Genomic DNA, 18,776 nt, shown 5'->3' with positions numbered 1-18,776 from the left:
GTATTAATATCTTTTTATAAAATTTAAAATCATTTTTCAAACTGTAAGAATCAAACATTTTAATCTACAATAAACAACTAGATTGCTCATTGAAAAAATAAATGAATTCGATCAGTCAAATATATATATAAATTTTATTCGTTTTATTTATTTACATTAAATGACAAAATTAAATTCACCAACAATTCCTACGATACCAACTATAGACAATAATTTATATTATAAATTTAGTAAAAAATTATAGATGTCCCTACTATATAAATTTACTGAATTCATTTTTGAATTTTTTGTAAGTATAATCAAAACAGTTTAAATGTGAGAAAAAGAATTGTGAATAGCGTAAACTTATAAATTTTAATTTTTATAAATAATACATTGCGATAATCGTACAGTTGTACCATCTATATATGTGAAAAATAGATATATGTATACATATATAAGGATAAAGAGAAGTTAAAGGATATGCACATGATTAAGAAACAAACACCATACATGGTAATTCTTATTATTTATTGTTTCTTTAATATATTAACTAGAGTTTTGCATACACTTCTGTAGCCTAAGTACATTAACAGAAAATAATCTATTGATTCATACAGTTCTTATTTCTATTAACTAAACCTCTTAACTATGGAATGGTTTTAGTGTTTAGATATGTAACATTTTTATAGTACTTTTCAAAATATTTACGTAATATTTAAAACTTTTCAATAAATTTTATCTCTTCAGATGTCTTCAAAATTTATAGAAATATTAAATTATCACTTTTTTGAAATATTAAAATTGAGAAAAGTGCTACAAATCTAAAACACGCTTACAATTATTGTAATTTATGCCACACAATTATTCTACGTTAATCACACATTGTGTATAAAATTAGCAGAACTGTATAAATGATTTATCTGATTTAGAATTGCACAGCTAACAACCATTTTAAAAGTTAGTATTTTTGTATGGAATTATCAGTTGTAAGCTTTGTAAAAATATACAATTGCACTTATTTTTCTATATAGATCTGCCCTATTTGAATTATGTCATTATATGTGATGATTTAAATGTTTAAAAATATAAAAGAATTATAAATCATAAGTAGATGGGTGTTAATAATATTGACTTACGAAAATATTTTTTATTAGTTAATAAATGTTTGTATGGACCCATCTCTATTAATTAATTTGATTTACAAACTGATTCTTAACTTGTGTGTTTACATAAAAATTTTCTATTCTTAAATTGAATAACCTAAATTAGAAAATAAAAAGGTTTTTTATAATATAAATTTCTCTAACTGAAAATATTTGGGTCGGTGCAATCTTATAATAATTTACATTATTGGAAGTCAATAATAGAATTTTTCTAAAAAACCATTGCTCATCTAAATGAAGCATATACTAGATGCAATTTTACTTTTTAAGAATATCCTGTTTCTTTAATTAATACAACATAGTCAAATTTAAATGGAGAAATTATAAGATTCAAATCTAATGAATTATGATATCGTACGATACAAGTTGTTATACATATTTATATTTTGGATGTACATAATTTACTTGGATATTTTGTAGCCACAATTAAATACTCAAAACAATTTTTGTGAAGTACAACATACATCAAACTGATACAATTTTTTTTATTTATAAAAACTTTGAAACCTTTTCTCTTCATATAATATACAAGTGATGCATATTTATATTATATTAAATGTATATGTATAAGTAATATTATGCATATTTGAACTTTAGATGGATATAAATTTCTTAAAATTTAGGCACATAGAACACACAATGATATCATAAAATATTTGCATAACAAAACTTCAATCATGAGAACATTTTTCTTAATTTATACCACTATATTATACGTATTTTATATACCTGTGAAGATATTCAAGGGATACCACTGTTTAGATACTTTTTTATTACAATTACAGTAAAAGAGTTATAAAACAAATATGATGTACATATTTATAGAAATGTCATTTATAGTTATTATGCAGTGGTATATTTATTTTAATGTTCTCATAATTGCAGCATATATAATGCATATTTTATACAAGAATATTAGAAATATATAGCTTCATTTAATCTTACATAATATACATAACACGATACGACAAATACTGTTAGGTGTATTTTAAGGCACTCGTGCAAATAAAATATGAAACAGTTAAAACAAACCTATGAGAAACAAAACATTAAGTCGAATAACAATCGATAGACTTATATATATATATATATATATATTATATATTTCTTTTATTTGGTTGCATTCAATGATTAAACTAGATTTTTCAATAAAGTGACTTTTAACGTATTTTCATTCTTTGGAATGTAAACCAGAAAGAATAAAATTATAAGACAATTGTAGATATAGTCTGTTAACCCTGTATTAGCATAATAGCTGTTTTTTAGCCTCTTAACAAGGAATATATTTATTCCATCCCACTTTATAACCAGGAACTTATTCTTTAAGGATCTTTCCCACTTCCAATATACATATATCAATAGAATAATAAGAAAAACATTTGTAACATTTAAAAACAATTAAAAGCTTTGTTATTTGTATAAACAATAACTCATTAGGCACACCTAAATGGTTTGAATCAAACATAAACACGTGATGGGGGAGTGAACATTATTTATATTATATGTAGATTTTCTACTGAACTATGAGATGTTACTGCTTATGTCAATTAAATAAATAATTTTTTTAAAAGAATTGTTGTATAAAGACTTAATTTATACTTATTAAAAATAAATAGAATAGAAAAATTTGATTTAGAATCACAGTAATAAGTATAATTAATATTTTGGGAAATTTACATATTGTTTAACTTTCTTTTTTAAATTAAATTGTTTAACATTCACTAACATTGTTTACGAATGTACGAAATGTACGAATTGTGGATACTTTAACATTTCATAGTTCATTTTATCTTGTAACATATAGTATAGACATATTTTACTTTGACTGCCCCTGTTTCAAATATATAATTTTATATAAATGTAACTATATATAGATTTAGGTCTGTGTAACATTGCAAGGATCCATATTCTTTTTTAAACAAGAATAATAAATATATATATATGTGTCTGTGTATATATATATATATATGTATTTATACATTGTATATATAAGTCTTTTCACGATATAAATAAAGATTTATAACGAGCACATTCACTTATCATATTACTCATATTTTCATTTGTACAAATAAGAGACTGTGTAGTCCTCAAAAACTATAAATAATCTAACGTACACATGTATCTTTTTTTTTACTATGATCTTTGGCTAAATATCTACTTAAAATAATTTTTTTTCTCAAGTAACTCTTAACAATTAACATCAATCAACAAAGCTCTCTTTTGTTGCAAAGTTCATAGATGTTAATTTCATTGTCTTTGTATACATTTATTTATAATAGTACATAGTATGATTACCAACAGTAGTAATCATACTAAAGATGTACAATTCCATTAAGATTAAAAGAATTACAGAATAAACTTTGTGTTTAGCATTATAGTACGTTTTTTAAAGGTACTCACATTATTTGTTCCAGTATAGTTAATCACAGGAAATGCATCTATGCAGCCAAAGTAATTTATAGTAACTTGTTGCTATCATTCTTTCGTTTTATGATCCTGTTGTATATATTCAACACATTTTGCAACATCCTATGAAACGTAATTGACAAGATTAAGTATATGAAATTCACAGTAGACAAATAGTACATAAAGAATAATTGTACCTGAACGGCAATTTGTAAAGGCGTCAATTCCCCAATGGAACAGTCATTACGAATCACATTTGCTGGCAAAAGTCTTGGACAAGGTTTGCCAGTGAACAGAATAAAAAGTGTATGGATGCTTTTACGCTGTGTTGATTCCATATAACGATGTTGGTATCCGGCTAAATGTCGACGATGTCGTGAAGTTGTAGGAAACCATCTTTCGCATAAATTACAATATCTTTTATGCTTTATTGTTGCCTGTAATAAACTATTAAAATTAGCTTCATTTGTGCTTATATAAAAACTTTGTAATCAAGGCAAATATTTTCACCTTTTCATGATAAGCTAATTGCATTATAATATCAGCAATAGTCATTCCACAGTCTTTATAGGAATGTTTTTTATTCTCTTCTATTTTCTCCATTTGATTCATCGCTTTGTTCTCCATCAATTTTGCATCTTCTACTACATGTTCAACCTCTTCTTGATTTGTTATAACAGGTGGAGATCTGGAACTATCTCTATCTGAGCTGGAATCAAAATTTAAAACAAACTCTGGCACTAATAATGGCATGTTGTCTTCCTTTATTTTTGTGTCATTTGAATTATCATTATCTTTCTGATTCTCATTGCTACTGCTAGTTTTCTTCACAGATTTTTCCTTCTCCACCTTCTCCAAGTCCTTGGTATTGTTATATCTGTTTGATAGACCAGAGTTTCTTACTATTGTGTTTGCTGTTATTTCATCAAATTTCTTAGAAGCTTTCAAAGAAATGGTAGTTGGCTCTAGTACATTGCTATCTTCATATGTAGAAGCTGTAGGGTAATCCATGGAATAAATTTCATTTTGTTTTGAACAGCTTTCTTTAACTTCCTTTATATCCATGTTACTAGAAGATATGCATGCTTTTTTTTCTGAACTTCTAGATTTTCCACTTACTTTTACTCTATCATTCTGACTATTAGAACATGCTTTTTCAGACTTGTCTAATGATTTTCCAATATCCTTGAAAGTGAAACTTGAGCCTTGCTTCTTTTCAGCTACAGTCCTATGTCGTGATTTTTTTCTTTCTACATCTTCATTTTCAGATTTTGTCAAACATTTCTTCAGTGTTTCTTTAGCAGCTAGTACTTCTTTAATTAACAAGTCATTACAATAAAAATTATCATTTGATCTTCTCTCTAGATTTTGTAATTGCTGTTTATTCATTAAGAAGGTATATTCATTTTGATCAGAACTATTTTGTGAAGCATGTTGAAATTCATTGAGGAATGCCTTCGTCGAACCTTCAATGTACTTACTCTTGGAATGCGATGCATAGTCGATTTTCGATGTAAATACCTCAGAACATATATTTTTATTGTCAATAAGTTCCAATTCTAATTCCAATTGAGTTGGAATTGCATCCACCATATCTATTCTACTAATGTTCTCAAATTCAGAGTTCTTCACTTCATCATCGCTATTATCTGGTGACGCTGGCAAAATTTCTATCGTAGTTTGACTTTCATCTGAGGAATCGACTTTAATTATCGAACTATCGTTATCATTATAATTATCTGAACGAGTAACAGAGTCTAGAAATTTGCCTTCTATAAGGGGCGTATTCTCTTTGGTCCCAAAAGTTGAGTATTCCTTCTTCACAACCATCATATCATTGTCTTCATTTGTCAGAATGTCTTTAAAGGAATGTTTTGTTGCAGTTTCTTCCATTTCACTCTCACTTTCATCGTTCTGATTATGATGTATTTGTCTACTCTGGGAAAATAATTTTTTCTTTCCTTTCCTCTTAATATTCCTGCTTTCACTATCATCAGATTTTAAAATAGTCACATTATCAGTTTTACTTAAATTAGCATCAAACTCAGTAATTGATTTTGAGTTAATTTTCATGTAATCAGAATCTGATAATCTTCTCTGTTTGCATTTAACAGGAGACAAACTAGACACTGAATTAGATCTAGGTAATTTTACTTTATTGTCATCAATCACATCTTCATTGCTAATATCCTTTATTTGTGCAGACAAATCAAACTTATCACTTAATGTGATTTTTGATTGCTTCCAATCTTTCACCATATGGTCCAAAACATCTAATCTTTGTAATTTTACTTTTGGTTGCCATTTGGACGTTTCAGTGATTGAAGTCTTTTTACTTTTGCTAATTTCGCATTTAAATTCTGTGCCAATTTGAGTTCTTTTTATTATAACCTTAGGAATCTTTTCCATAATGCACTGAGGAAATTTCTTCTTTAACTCATCATTAATTGTTATGTTGTTATCATACTTGGCAGTGTGTTTTGAATCCTCCTCCTTTATTCTTTTTGATTTTTTTGAAGAAACTCTAGGAATATTCGAATTGTTCCCTCTATCTTTTTCTGGTGACAAAGTTCTACTTTCTTCTTGTTTTTTTACCTTTGATTTTGATGTTTTTTCAATTTCTATGTCGCTGGACATCGACTCATGAAAATTTGTATCTTCATCAGAATCAGTACCTTCTGATTCTGAACTCTCCTTCATTTTGATTCTTTTACTTTCTTGCATTTTAAGCTTTTTAATCTTCATTTTTGGAATGCTCTTCTTAATAGTCTTACGTTTCAAGTATACCTTTAAGTCCTTAGATGATATATCCTCCAACTTTATCCTCACCTTAGGTACCTTATTTTCATAATTATCATATTTTAAAGTGTATGATTCAAAATCACTGTTATCCATATCCATACTTTCTTCATTTTGTTCTGGAAGAAAAGATTGCGTTTTATCAGGCTTAGTTTTCTCTAAAATTTCAACCGTTGGAGTTACAGAGCGTGATCTATTTTTCATTATGATCACTTTTGGTATTTTTGGACGTACTTCGGACAATAATTTTGCATCGTATCTACTGCAGGTTTCAGAGGAATCTATGTAATCTAGTGAGCATACTGGTTTCGAATTTGAAGCATCAGTTTTCTTTATAACCAGCTTGGGTATTGCTATCATGTCTATATCTGAAGAATGAGTCGAGCTTTTGGAAAAGGCTTGTTTGACAAGAATTTGCTCTTCTTTCTGTCCATCTATTTCAGCTTTATCTTTGCTGTTTTCAGCATCAGTTGGAGAGTTTTTAATAAAGCAACATGTATTAAGAACAGTTATTCCTTTATCTTCCAAAGTATCTTGATCGGAATCTGTTTCATGTTTAGAGACAACTGGCAGATCATCTGATCCACCTTCATCCTTTAAATCATCAGTTATTACATCTTGCTTCACTGAAGTTTCTTCTATATGGTCATTTGATAAAATAATTTCTATTCCACTTCTGTTTAATCCAATTTCTGTAATATTTTCATCTTCAGTATGAATTTCATCTTTTGAGGAACCAATAGAACTTGTTTTTTCAGTAATTACGTTATTTATTTGGTCAGAATTCACATCAACATTGTCTTCATGTTCAATACATTCAATAGAAATGTGTTTTGTATTATCTTCTTGATCAATTGTTTTGTTTGTCAGTACTGCCTGAGATTCAGATTCCTTTTGATTAATTGCAGAAGTGTCTTTCAACAGAGTATCATTGTTTGGATCTTCTAAATCCTTATTATTTCCTTTTTTTACTTTGTTTATATCTTTTTCGTGCTCTTGATCTTCACTTGAAATTTCAACTTCTTTATTAAATTGCACAGTTTCTTCTTCACATTTTGAGATATTTTCTTGACTAATGTTCTGCTCAGATTCTTCAATTATTTCATTAAACGCGACTTTTGGACATTTTGAAAACGAAAATTCTTGTGAAACCTGATTAGATGCATTATTAGAATCTATTTGAAGCTCAGAAACTTCTTTTATTATGTCTGTTTCAAACATTGGTACTCCAACGTGATTAGTTTCTGATTTATTATTACTTTCTGTATTTTCTATATTTTCAAGATTATTTTTTGATTCTAGGGAAATTTGACTATCAGGCAAGTTTACGTCAATTTCTTCTTTCTGCTCTTTAGCATCTGTTCCATCTAAAGTAATTTTTTCATCATTCCTTTTCTTTTCAAGATCGTGTAAACTAACTTGCTTATCTTTATCCAATAAAGATTCTTTGATAAGCAATTTTGAAATCGGTGATTCATTTTTTGGAACTACATTCTTCTCTTCATTTTCAAGAGTAGTTATAATTTCAACTTTATCAATAATTTGATCCATACATTCATTGCTCGAATTTTTATCTTTATTTGTCTGAAAGTTTTCTGATGTGATTTCCGAATTATCTAGCATTAAAGATTCATTTACATTATTTTCAACATTTTGTTTTTTCTGTTTCGACTGTAAAGAAGTTAACAGAATATCCGAATCTATATGAGATATGCAATTATCTATACAATTATTATTAGCGCTTACACAATTTTCACTCTTTCTATAAATATCAAGGATTCGAAATTGAACCATTTGCGCCTCCTCTAAATCCATACCATTATCTTTATGTGAAAGATCATCAGTTACGTTCTCTTTACTTTTACATTCCAGATCTAATTCATCAATAGACACCTCCTCTTTTTGTGGTTTAGGGATAGCTATGCTTTTATTCTCTGTAATCTGATCTTTCTTACAATTATTCCCCTCAGCAACGCGATTTTTACTGCGATCCATGATCTGTTCATCAGAATCGCTGCTGCTATACATTTTATCCATTTTATAATGATCAGTCCAAATAGCATTATTGTTTCTAATGCTGTGAACATAATCTTTATATTTAACATGATTTTTACCATAGAATTCATCTGAATAATTTCTTTTTCTATCATAAAGATACTTGGTATTCTTATATTCATACTTTTTCTTGTCATTAAGACTATAATGCCGCTTTTTCTTGTACATTTTACGAAATTTTGAGTTGTAATAGTTGTTCCAGGTATCCGTGTAGTGGGACTTTTTCACAGAGGAGTAAGATTCTCGTTTACGAGCCTCCATCATTAATTCGTGATAAGTGAATCTTCGATTAGGACTATAGGATATCTTTCCGTCTTTGGTAGTGTATACAGGAACAGTATGGAGGTCCTCTAGTTTATCTATGCTCGAGAATATCGGATTTACATACCCGCTGCTACTTTGGAACATGTCGCAGTCTTCAAAAATATCATCTATCTTTGGCTTCTTCCATTTGCCCGTATAATCTTCTTCTTCATCCAATTCCTCATCCATGCGTTTACCGCGATCTAACTCTATCCCAGAATATTTGCCAAATTTGAAATCCAAATTACTCAAATTATTTAATGACTTAGCTTTGAGTTCGATAAAGTTGCTTTCTGGCAGTTTTATAGAAGTTTTTGAGTGAGATACACTCGCTATCTCGTTTTCTATTATATTTGAAATATTCACGAAATTCGTGGAACCTTGCTTTTGTATCCTTGCCAATTGATCATCATCTTCACATATAAAATTATCTTCCTTATCGTCTTCGAACTTATTCTTTCCCTTAACTTTATTATTTGCATCGATTGTGGCAGTATTTGATATTGCACTTTTTGACTTAATTATATCCACGTGATCAATAGCGTAACTAGTATTCCCGATTATCTCGGCCTTCGATATATCTTTACAGAATACATTGTTGCGCGAAGATTTGCTAAAAGACTGATTATCTGAAATTAAATTGCATGTTTCCTTAGAATTAATTTCCTCGCTTGTCTCTAGCGAAGCTCTCCTATCTTTTTTAAGCGTTATTCTTAAATTTTTCTCCGTTTCGCTTTTACCCTGATTCGTTTCTGTAATATCTACAACCGTATCGGATTTCTCAAACACTCTGTGAGCTCTTTCGGGTAATTTTGAGTTGCCTTCTTGATCCGTAGCGTGTAATCTGCGTTGACAGTCCAACGTATTCGAAAAGGAAAGTGAATCGTCAATTTCATACAGGCTGCGATCGTCGTAAAATATTCGCTTGTTCTGCTCCTGTCCCTTCGAGTTTCTATCTGTACATGACACGTTGATTTCAATTTTAATTCCCTCCAGAGGGTCTTTTGTGTGTTCTTGGCTTTTGTCTCCAAGAAGTAACTCTTTACCAATATCACTGTCTTTAATTTTCAAGTTTACATTAGCAACTTGAATATCAAAGTCAGCATTTTTTATTAAATTTTTCGAACATGAGTGGCTTTTTGATTCTTCCTGTGTCATCAGATTCTCTGAATTTAAACTAATTGGAGATACAGAATTTTGTTCCAAACATACCTTGTGTCCCAGTTTATAACTTTTAGATTTTGATTTTTCATCTTTATTATTATCATTATATGTATCGTGAGCCTGATACGACTTTTCTTTCTTCTTTCTATACTCTTTTAGCAAACGCATCTCCTCCGCAGTGTATGTAACGTCTCCATCAACACTTTTCAAATCTTTTTGCAGTAACTTAGAAGTTTGAGATTGAATGTTTTCCTGCAATGTTGAAACTATTTTACTTGATACACGTTTCCTCATTTCTGCCTCTTCAGAAAGTTCTTTGGTATTTGTATTGTTTATCTTGGTTGGGAACTCGGATGATTTCTCACTCATGATCTTGTCTGTGGTGCCGTGCGTCCTCTTATTATTTAAAGTAACATTATCCTTTATCACAGCAGCGGAATAGTGTTTGTATTGAGAAATCGTATGGCACACAGAATGCTCTCCGCCTTGGGACGAGCTTGAATCTTCTAACTTCCTCGTATCAGAAACCTTTGATTGTTTCAAATGATCAGCATCCCTCTTTTGACCTAGATTTCTATCTAAGTATTTATCTATGCATTTTTCTTCCCAGGTTATTGCTTCTCTTGCTCTTTTTCTGACATCTAGATCAAGTTCAGAAAGCGTTGAGCAGCTAGCATTTGTAGATACAATCGAAGTCTTTATCTTCTTCCTCCTAAGCTCTTTATCATTTTTCAATGCTTGCGACTCATCATCAGATATTGTTGGACTTAAATTTGCATTAGGATCAATGTTATCGTTCAACTTACTTTTCTCTATTCCCGGTTTTACCGTTTCCGTCGATCTTCTAATGTTTTTGTGTCTCCTTTCGTACGAATAATCGGGAGAGTCGAGATCTAATCTCTTCTCCCCTTCAACAACTTCCTCCAGTTCATACTCCATGGATGTTAAAACACCACATGTATCAGAAACTCTAGCATCATTTTCCTTGCTATCTACTAAGCATACTTTCTTTTTCACAGTAGTGGTCCCGAGATTTTTCATCTGTTTATTTTTAATTATTTCATTTGATTTCACTTTAGAGTTGTTAGACAACTCAAAATTATTCAAAGTTTCCTCTTGCGCATGTCCAGTCTTGGTTTCATTATTTTTGTAACGGTTCTCTTTTTGAAATTCCAACTCCAAAGTACCAAGGGATCTATTCTTTACTTTATCCTCGCTATTTAGCTGTGTAAAACTAATTACTGGGCTGTTCTGCATTACTTCTATCATATTTGTGGATATTGATAAGTCTTCCATGTTCTGCGAAGATTCTTCAGTGTCAGAATGAATAGGAGTGTTCAGAGTAGTAGATATTGGTGTGCACTCTGAGGTTGGTAAATCTGGTAAACTAATATCATCAGGATTGTGGGATTCTTCAAAACTATGCTGTTTCTTTAGTTCAATGTTATCACTAACATCCAGATTATCTTTTTCTGATGTCGATAAAACTCTTAATCCTTGGTTATTTATTGGAATTGTAGTCGTTTCAGAAATACTAGAATTTTCCATATTTGTATTCTTATCCATGTCACCCAAAGATGTGGGATAATCAACAGACAGTATATGGGTATTACTCTTATTCTGCTGCTCAGTATTTTCGACAGCCATGGCCTCAATTTCATTATTACTCGGCCCCCTAAAAAAAGGTATTGCCTTTTGCTTCTCCAAAGCTTGTATAACTTGACTATTAGGTGCTCCCAGAATGTTTGCTATTTCTAAATTGTCTACTATGTGAATTGTGGGTATTTCGTCAGGACCATTGCTAATACAATGTATGATACTCCCAGGTTTCACCACACCTTCTCCAATTGTTCTTTTGGAAGTTTTAGCGATCTCAGAATTGTCAGCTGCGGAATACGATATTGTCAAACAGTCTTGGGCTGCTATTACATTCGTTTCACTTTGTTTATTACTTTCTAAGGTTTCGTTCGAGCAAAAACCATTTTTTCTTGGAACTTCCGAGCCCTGTGGTGTTTTCGATGAAAGATCTATATTTTCATAGCTTACTACAACAACAGGGGTTGTTTCACTTAAAATTGTGTCCGGTATGTTGGTCGGTCCCTCTTCGTCATCAGTTTCGTCCCAATTAGCCAAAAATTGTCTTACATCCAGATCCGGTTTATTAGCGAATTCTTTCGAGGCTTTTTGCTGTATCATCGTTTCGTTGCTAGTATTAGTACTTAAAGTATTAAAGGTGTGACTCTCGCTTGTTTGTACTTTTAGTTGATTTTGATTAAAGTCCTTGTGTATAGAGAATTGATTCTGTTTCTGAAACGTTTCTGCACAAGAGGAAGGAACATGTTCATTTTGTTGGGGAATTATTAACTGCTCTGGTTGCTGCGATTGCTGGCACTTCTCGTTAGCCATGGCAATATCTTGGTCTTTATTTTGTTTATCCATATTTTCTGGTGCTTGCTCTACAGTTGGTGGTGCATGCTGCACTTTAGAGAAATTATCCGGTAAATAACTGGAATTTATTAACATACCATTTTGATCGAACTGCAAATTAATAGGCGGCACTGCAGTATTTACTGGTGTTGTTACGCGTGGAGTTTGTTGAACTGGATTTTGATAGCCAGACGATTGTTGCAATTTTAATACTTCTCTATATCTAAGAATACATTCTTTGTATTTGGGATGAGACTGATAGCCAGGTATCCTACTCAGTTCCCTAAGATGATTTTCTATTGAAAATTTTTGCATTGCTATTTTATGTTGATACACTTGATGCTGTGGAGGAGAGTTATGCATAAAGGTATTCTGCATTTTATTCATCATTGCAGTATTATTGGTGGTTTCTTGGCATTCGTGAGAGATTTCTGCGGGAATGTTTCTTGGATATTGCGAATTGAAGTATGAGTTTTGAGAAGAGGATACCATATTCGCGTTTACATTTACAGTAGGCATTCCTTTGGGTATCATATTGCCATTTTGATATTGGCATTGTTTATTGTTGAATTTTTGTTGGGCTATGAAATTTTGTTCTTGCTGCTTAAGCATTCCTGAATTTGGTATATTCATGCTATTTGTTTTCATATGTTCTTTCACAGGATAAGGGTATTTCTGTTGCTCTGTAGAATAATTGTAACCTTGCATGGAGTAATTGTGAAATATTCCCGAAGATGAATAATTTCTATGCATTATGTGATCCTTGTGATACTTATAATCTGCAAAGTTTCTTCTATGATCTACAGTGGGCGCATTGGGCAACACAGGGCTCATTACTTCTTTACTTTCTAGATTATCTTTTCTAAAATTACAATTATTTCCAAACTGCCTATTTTCAATCTGATAATTCGATGGATGTACATTATCTCTGTATGAACCATTATTTTGATATGATCCATATTTTTCCCACTGCTGGTAATTAATGTTTGGATCTGAATTGCAACACATTCCTTTGCAAGGGATAAATGAAGAAGGTGGTACAGATTTTCCAGAAGGTGGTAGTGGACCAACATTAGTGTTTCTTGGTCCCATATTTCCAGCTCCAGAGCTTGAACCAGATACTGATGCAGGTCCATGCCTAGAACCAGGTCCAAACATAGGACTAGTTCCAGTATTAGGATTGGTTCCAATTCCTGGTCCAGAATTGGTTCGAGGTCCATGGACAGGTCCAGGTCCTGTCCTAGGTCCAGGGATAGGTCCAGGCCCTGTTCTAGGTCCAGATGATGTATTTAAATTGCAGCTTGCTCCATTTAGATGACCAATAGGTCCATTAAAAGGTCCTTGGTTGCTTCTATATCCTATGTCATCATTTATATTTCCGATATTAGTGTTTCTAGGATCCACAGAAGCATTTATGTTATCTAACATAGGATTCCTTGTATTTGGAGAACCATAATGACCAATGCAATTCTGCATTTGCACCATAGATACAAGAGGGCTGTTATTTGGAATGGTTGAGCCATTTGAAACATTGTTAAAAGATTGATAGTTTCTTGGATTGTAACTTGCATCGTTCTGATGCTTGTTCAGACCTTCTGAACTAAGGCTAATTGCATTTAGTGTTGGTGGACTGGCACCAGGAATGTATGAAAGGTGGCCAGAATTCACATTTTGTGTAGAAGGTGTGACTTCATTTGTCTGCGAGACATTATATTGGTGCCAATCTGGCATATTCCCACCGTAGTTCATTGTACATTGTTTTACTACAAATTTATAGTATTTATCTCATTCCCTTTATCCACAAAAAATAATTGCACTAGAGGCAGGAGCAGAACCTATAGAAACAAAATTATACTTCTTTAATTTTTTGTAGTTATATCTATTTATTTATAGAATTATATCAATTTAATGTAAGTTACTTTAAACATTGTTTGTTAAAAAAATTAAAAAGATATTTATATAAGGTAATAATAACAAAGATGCACTTTCAAAAATGATTAAATTATCAATCAATTAAGGACACTCACATGTTTTGATACAGTGCTGTGTTTATTTGTTATATTTATATACATCTATATAACTTTCTAAATCTATTTTATCCTTATTAAAAGATAAGTAAAATCATATTTCTATTTCTGTTGAAAATAAAAGTTTTATCGGACTTGCTCCATTTTCGTGATATGTACACCAATATGTCAAAATATTTGTCATGCGCTATTACAAAAACAGTTTGAATGTTATTTAAAATCTCAAGTTTTATAACTAACGAAAATAATCGGTAAGAAAAATCGGGCGATACGATTTATAAATTCGTTTTGGTAACTTTTGCTCCAATTTTCTCAATTATAGAAGTGATCTATTCAGATCCGACTGGCAGTTGCCAACGGCGGACGTTATCGCGCAGTAAATCAATTTTCTGTTTTAAAATCGTACTTTCTCGCAAAGCGATTTAATAGAAAGGACACATTTTCCATATAAAACACCTGTCATCATAAATATACTTCAGCGAACGGACCTTGAACGTGCAAAGGTTGACAAGGTTCACATATTTTAAGAAAAATGTTTCGTTAATACTCTGTTTGATTGTGTATTAATGAAAATATGCAGAAACTTGAAAAATTAACATTGTAAAATGTGCGAATTTTCACTTTTTAATTTATTTGTCTGATGTAAATCAAGAAAAATTCAATTAAATCTTACCTGCACGTTAATGCAATTCACAGTATATACGCCATATTGGACACGACTACTAGACAGACATCACGCGTCTTCTGAAACCAGGTAGCTTAGCTACGTTTCATTTTAATCGTTACCGTTCGATCGTATCGACCACACACACCATACTTTTTGCATTCCCTGTAAAATATTTGAAACGTTCAAAGGTATATTTTCACCATTACCAAAATATTGGACACACGTGAACGTGCATTTTCCATACTGAATGGAAATAATGTATTTATCAGCAACGGTTATTTTTCACGGGCTCATATATAATCGACACGGAAAATAATACGCGCGATTAGCGTTGCGTAAACGCAATACAAGCTTTGTTTTTGTCGATGAAAGATACGTTCCATGCAATAGGAGGAAATGAACAATCATACAAAAAATAATGTATATTATTTAATTTAATGTAAAATATATAAATTACAATACTAAATATATAAGCAAATATACATAAATTTTATAATGTATAGCATCAATTAATGTATTTAGTATACAAAAATATTATATTATATATTTTAATGAAACATTAAAACGTTATTATTATCACTGGAAATACTTCATAAAACTAATTATGTATGTGCTCCCGACGAGTTATCAAGAATCTTCTTTCGTTATTTTATATTTTCTATCTATACAGTATTCGATCTGATCCAGTAAAAGATAGAGTTTCGTGTTACTATTAATCAATTCGTAATAAGTATTTAAAAGTTTAGACCGCGAATAGGTATTTCGTTATACGAAAACATTTCATCTATACTCTAAAAAAATTTGTTCTAATGAACATAATTTTTTGTTGCTCGTTCGTTGCACAGTCATGTCAAAAAATGAGTTATGGCAGTTGTAAAGAATTATTAATGCGATGTAAAATAATAGTAACTATTTTAAATAACTATTTCACTGTTTCAAAATCAGAGCAAAGTATTTAAGTTAATTAAAATTTATTAAAATATATCAATTTTAAATAAGAGAATAATTAGCTGTTACTGATTTATTTAAAGTAACATACCTTAGCGAATTTCAGAATTTTATGCAAATCAAAATCTGTCGAAATAAAATTATGACAGTGGAAAATGTTTAATCGCTCTAAGTTGCCTGCACTGCTCCAACTATACATGATACATGTGTGTATAACTTGGTTCTCTATTGCACATTACATTACTGTTATAAAGTTTTGTTTTGCTTCAGAGTTTCTCGGCTATTTTACATAAAAGAAAACGTTTGTCATGCCGTTACAAGTTCACGATGTTCAGGTAATTATTTCAGAACAATGTACAGTGTAAATGTTCATGTAAATAGAATATTTCAGGAGTAGCAAAATCGTGACAAATTCAAATGTTGTTCGTTTTCGTATTATGTTTTTTTCTATATTATAATTATTATGTCAGTTCGGTAAAATCTATTTTTAATTTTATTATCTTTGTATTTTATATTTCTATTGTTTGGGGTACTGCGAACTAGGAACTTATTTCTGTACAAAATATATGTTGATGTTTTTTTATATGTAGCAAAATGTTGTGGAGCCTATGCAAGTTGATGCTCCTGCAGAAGATAATGATAATGCAGAAGAAGAACCATATATTGTGGAAAATCCAACATTGGTAAATATAATTCTCTTTTGAATCTCTTGTCTTTGATAGTTGTCAATGTCCTTTAGAAATTTGTACATATAGTTTTGATATTACAAAGTAAATATGAGAATTTTTGGTTTTACTTCTTTTCAGGACTTGGAAGTTTATGCCAATAGCTACAATGGACTTGCTAAACTATACAGGCTTATATACATAGCTGACCATTGTCCAATGTTAAGAATAGAAGCACTTAAGATGGCTATATCGTATGTGATGACAACATATAATGTTTCTTTGTATATCATATTACACAAAAAATTAGTGCAAGCTGTAGGCACACCTGGACTGCCAGATGTTGCAGCACAGTCAACATCTCAAGATATGTTAACTTTAGACCAGGCTTGGGTTGAAACACGTTCAAAAAAGGCTGCTTTAAAATTAGAGAAATTTGATACAGACCTTAAAAATTATAGAAGTAATTCAATTAAAGAAAGTATCAGAAGAGGTCACGATGATTTAGGGGATCATTATCTAGATTGTGGAGACCTCGTCCATGCCTTAAAATGTTATTCTAGAGCAAGGGATTATTGCACTAGTGGGAAACACATTGTTAATATGTGTCTAAATGTTATTAAAGTTTCCGTTTATTTGCAAAATTGGGCTCATGTACTGAGCTATGTAACAAAGGCGGAAAGTACACCAGACTTTTCCGATGTTCATGGCAAAGATAACAATCAGTCTATAGTTACAAAATTAAAAGTTGCAGCTGGTCTAGCAGAACTAGCAACCAGAAAATACAAAATGGCTGCAAGACACTTTTTACAAGCTTCATTGGATCATTGTGATTGCCTTGAATTGTTGTCTCCTGGAAATGTTGCTTTGTATGGAGGACTCTGTGCTTTGGCAACATTTGACAGGCATGAATTACAAAAACAAGTCATTTTTAGCAGCTCCTTTAAGTTGTTTCTAGAATTGGAACCACAGTTAAGAGATATCATTTTCAAATTTTACGAGTCAAAATATGCATCCTGCTTAAAATTGCTAGATGAAATTAAGGATAATATACTTCTGGATATGTACATAGCACCACACGTGAATGTTTTATATACACAAATTCGGAATAGGGCATTGATACAATATTTTAGTCCATATTTAAGTGCAGATATGAGACGTATGGCAACTGCTTTTAACAGAACAGTTTCAGAATTGGAAGATGAGCTTATGCAATTAATTCTCGATGGTCAGATACAAGCTCGTATAGATTCTCATAATAAGGTAATTATTGCTATCACTAGTTAATATTTTTATGAAAAATAATTTTTTCATTTGATTTGTTATGTATACTTAGATTCTATATGCAAAGGATGTCGATCAACGTAGTACAACTTTCGAGAAATCTATGAGCGTTGGAAAAGAATATCAGAGACGTACGCGCATGTTAATCTTAAGGGCCGCAATGTTGAAGCAACAGATTCAAGTTAAAGTAATTGTATTCATTGTGATTAAATTTTATGATAGGATAAAAGTTAAAAAGTGTTAATATTTTTTTTAATACTGTTACAGAGTCCACAGCGTGATAATACTCAAGGGGGAGAAATGTCAGTTACTTGGAAGCAATAGTTCAGTGGTAAGAATTTGAACTGTGATTTATGTTAACCTTTTGGTTGATAAATATATTTATGCAGATGAACTGCCATGGTCAGTAAGATTTGAAAAAGTACTTCGATACCGTATTGGACATATTATTAATAAATATTTGAGATGCTGATACTGAATTTGAATCTTCGATAGATGTTATGGAATATGTATATAATGCATTACACTATAAGTAAAAACAAAGCTAGTATTTTCAAAAATGTGTTAATTACACGTATGAACAAATCTTTGATAATATATAATGTACACTAAAGACTTTATTATCAATAAATATATGAATACCTTTTTTCATGCACAAACGTTTTATTTTCTGTATTATCCGCGTTTGTCTTATATAGTATACATATTTATTTTTTTATATTAACTGTCACATAAAAAAGTAATTCAAAGAAATTAGTAAAAAGTACTTTTTCTTAAAAAAAAGATTAAATTTTTTATATTATCTCAATACGTATTAAGTACTTATTACATGCTAACTATTTTATATGTACTTTATTTGCAATATATATTCATATGTACTGTTATG

At 30.7% G+C, this 18,776-nt stretch overlaps 2 protein-coding genes across 4 annotated transcripts; one reads left to right on the top strand and one right to left on the bottom strand.

Annotated features, from left to right (window-relative positions):
• Positions 1–492: 492 nt before the first annotated feature.
• Positions 493–15,148, bottom strand: LOC126920193 (uncharacterized). Its single transcript, XM_050730202.1, has 4 exons — positions 15,000–15,148; positions 4,062–14,134; positions 3,749–3,988; positions 493–3,674 (listed from the first exon to the last, which is right to left on the bottom strand). The coding sequence occupies exons 2-4, from the start codon at positions 14,046–14,048 to the stop codon at positions 3,621–3,623; spliced, it is 10,281 nt and encodes a 3,426-aa protein (XP_050586159.1). The 5' UTR covers positions 14,049–14,134; positions 15,000–15,148; the 3' UTR covers positions 493–3,620.
• LOC126920204 (COP9 signalosome complex subunit 1) lies at positions 15,019–18,549 on the top strand. 3 transcript variants are annotated; one of them, XM_050730237.1, is made up of 7 exons: positions 15,019–15,080; positions 16,212–16,276; positions 16,532–16,624; positions 16,748–17,869; positions 17,943–18,077; positions 18,158–18,221; positions 18,280–18,549. In XM_050730237.1, exons 2-6 carry the CDS (start codon positions 16,250–16,252, stop codon positions 18,212–18,214), a joined length of 1,434 nt encoding a protein of 477 aa, XP_050586194.1. In that variant the 5' UTR covers positions 15,019–15,080; positions 16,212–16,249; the 3' UTR covers positions 18,215–18,221; positions 18,280–18,549. The 3 variants fall into 3 exon arrangements, with proteins under 3 accessions (XP_050586194.1, XP_050586196.1, XP_050586195.1); XM_050730239.1 differs by lacking the exon at positions 15,019–15,080 and adding an exon at positions 15,163–15,181; XM_050730238.1 differs by lacking the exon at positions 15,019–15,080 and adding an exon at positions 16,048–16,147.
• The last annotated feature ends 227 nt before the right edge of the window (positions 18,550–18,776 follow it).

This window comes from Bombus affinis, chromosome 9 (assembly GCF_024516045.1).
Source record: "Bombus affinis isolate iyBomAffi1 chromosome 9, iyBomAffi1.2, whole genome shotgun sequence".
Taxonomy (NCBI): Eukaryota; Metazoa; Arthropoda; class Insecta; order Hymenoptera; family Apidae; genus Bombus; species Bombus affinis.
This window is presented reverse-complemented; position numbering and strand designations above follow the sequence as displayed.

Bases quoted from the DNA above. Each gene is read 5' to 3' on its own strand.
- LOC126920193 (XM_050730202.1), bottom strand. From the start codon at position 14,048: ATGAACTACGGTGGGAATATGCCAGATTGGCACCAATATAATGTCTCG. The intron at 3,989-4,061 runs GTGAAAATATTT...AGTTTATTACAG, and splicing joins AATTAGCTTATCATGAAAAG to GCAACAATAAAGCATAAAAG. The intron at 3,675-3,748 runs GTACAATTATTC...TACGTTTCATAG, and splicing joins CTTTACAAATTGCCGTTCAG to GATGTTGCAAAATGTGTTGA.
- LOC126920204 (XM_050730237.1), top strand. From the start codon at position 16,250: ATGCCGTTACAAGTTCACGATGTTCAG. The intron at 17,870-17,942 runs GTAATTATTGCT...ATGTATACTTAG, and splicing joins GTATAGATTCTCATAATAAG to ATTCTATATGCAAAGGATGT. The intron at 18,078-18,157 runs GTAATTGTATTC...ATACTGTTACAG, and splicing joins AGCAACAGATTCAAGTTAAA to AGTCCACAGCGTGATAATAC.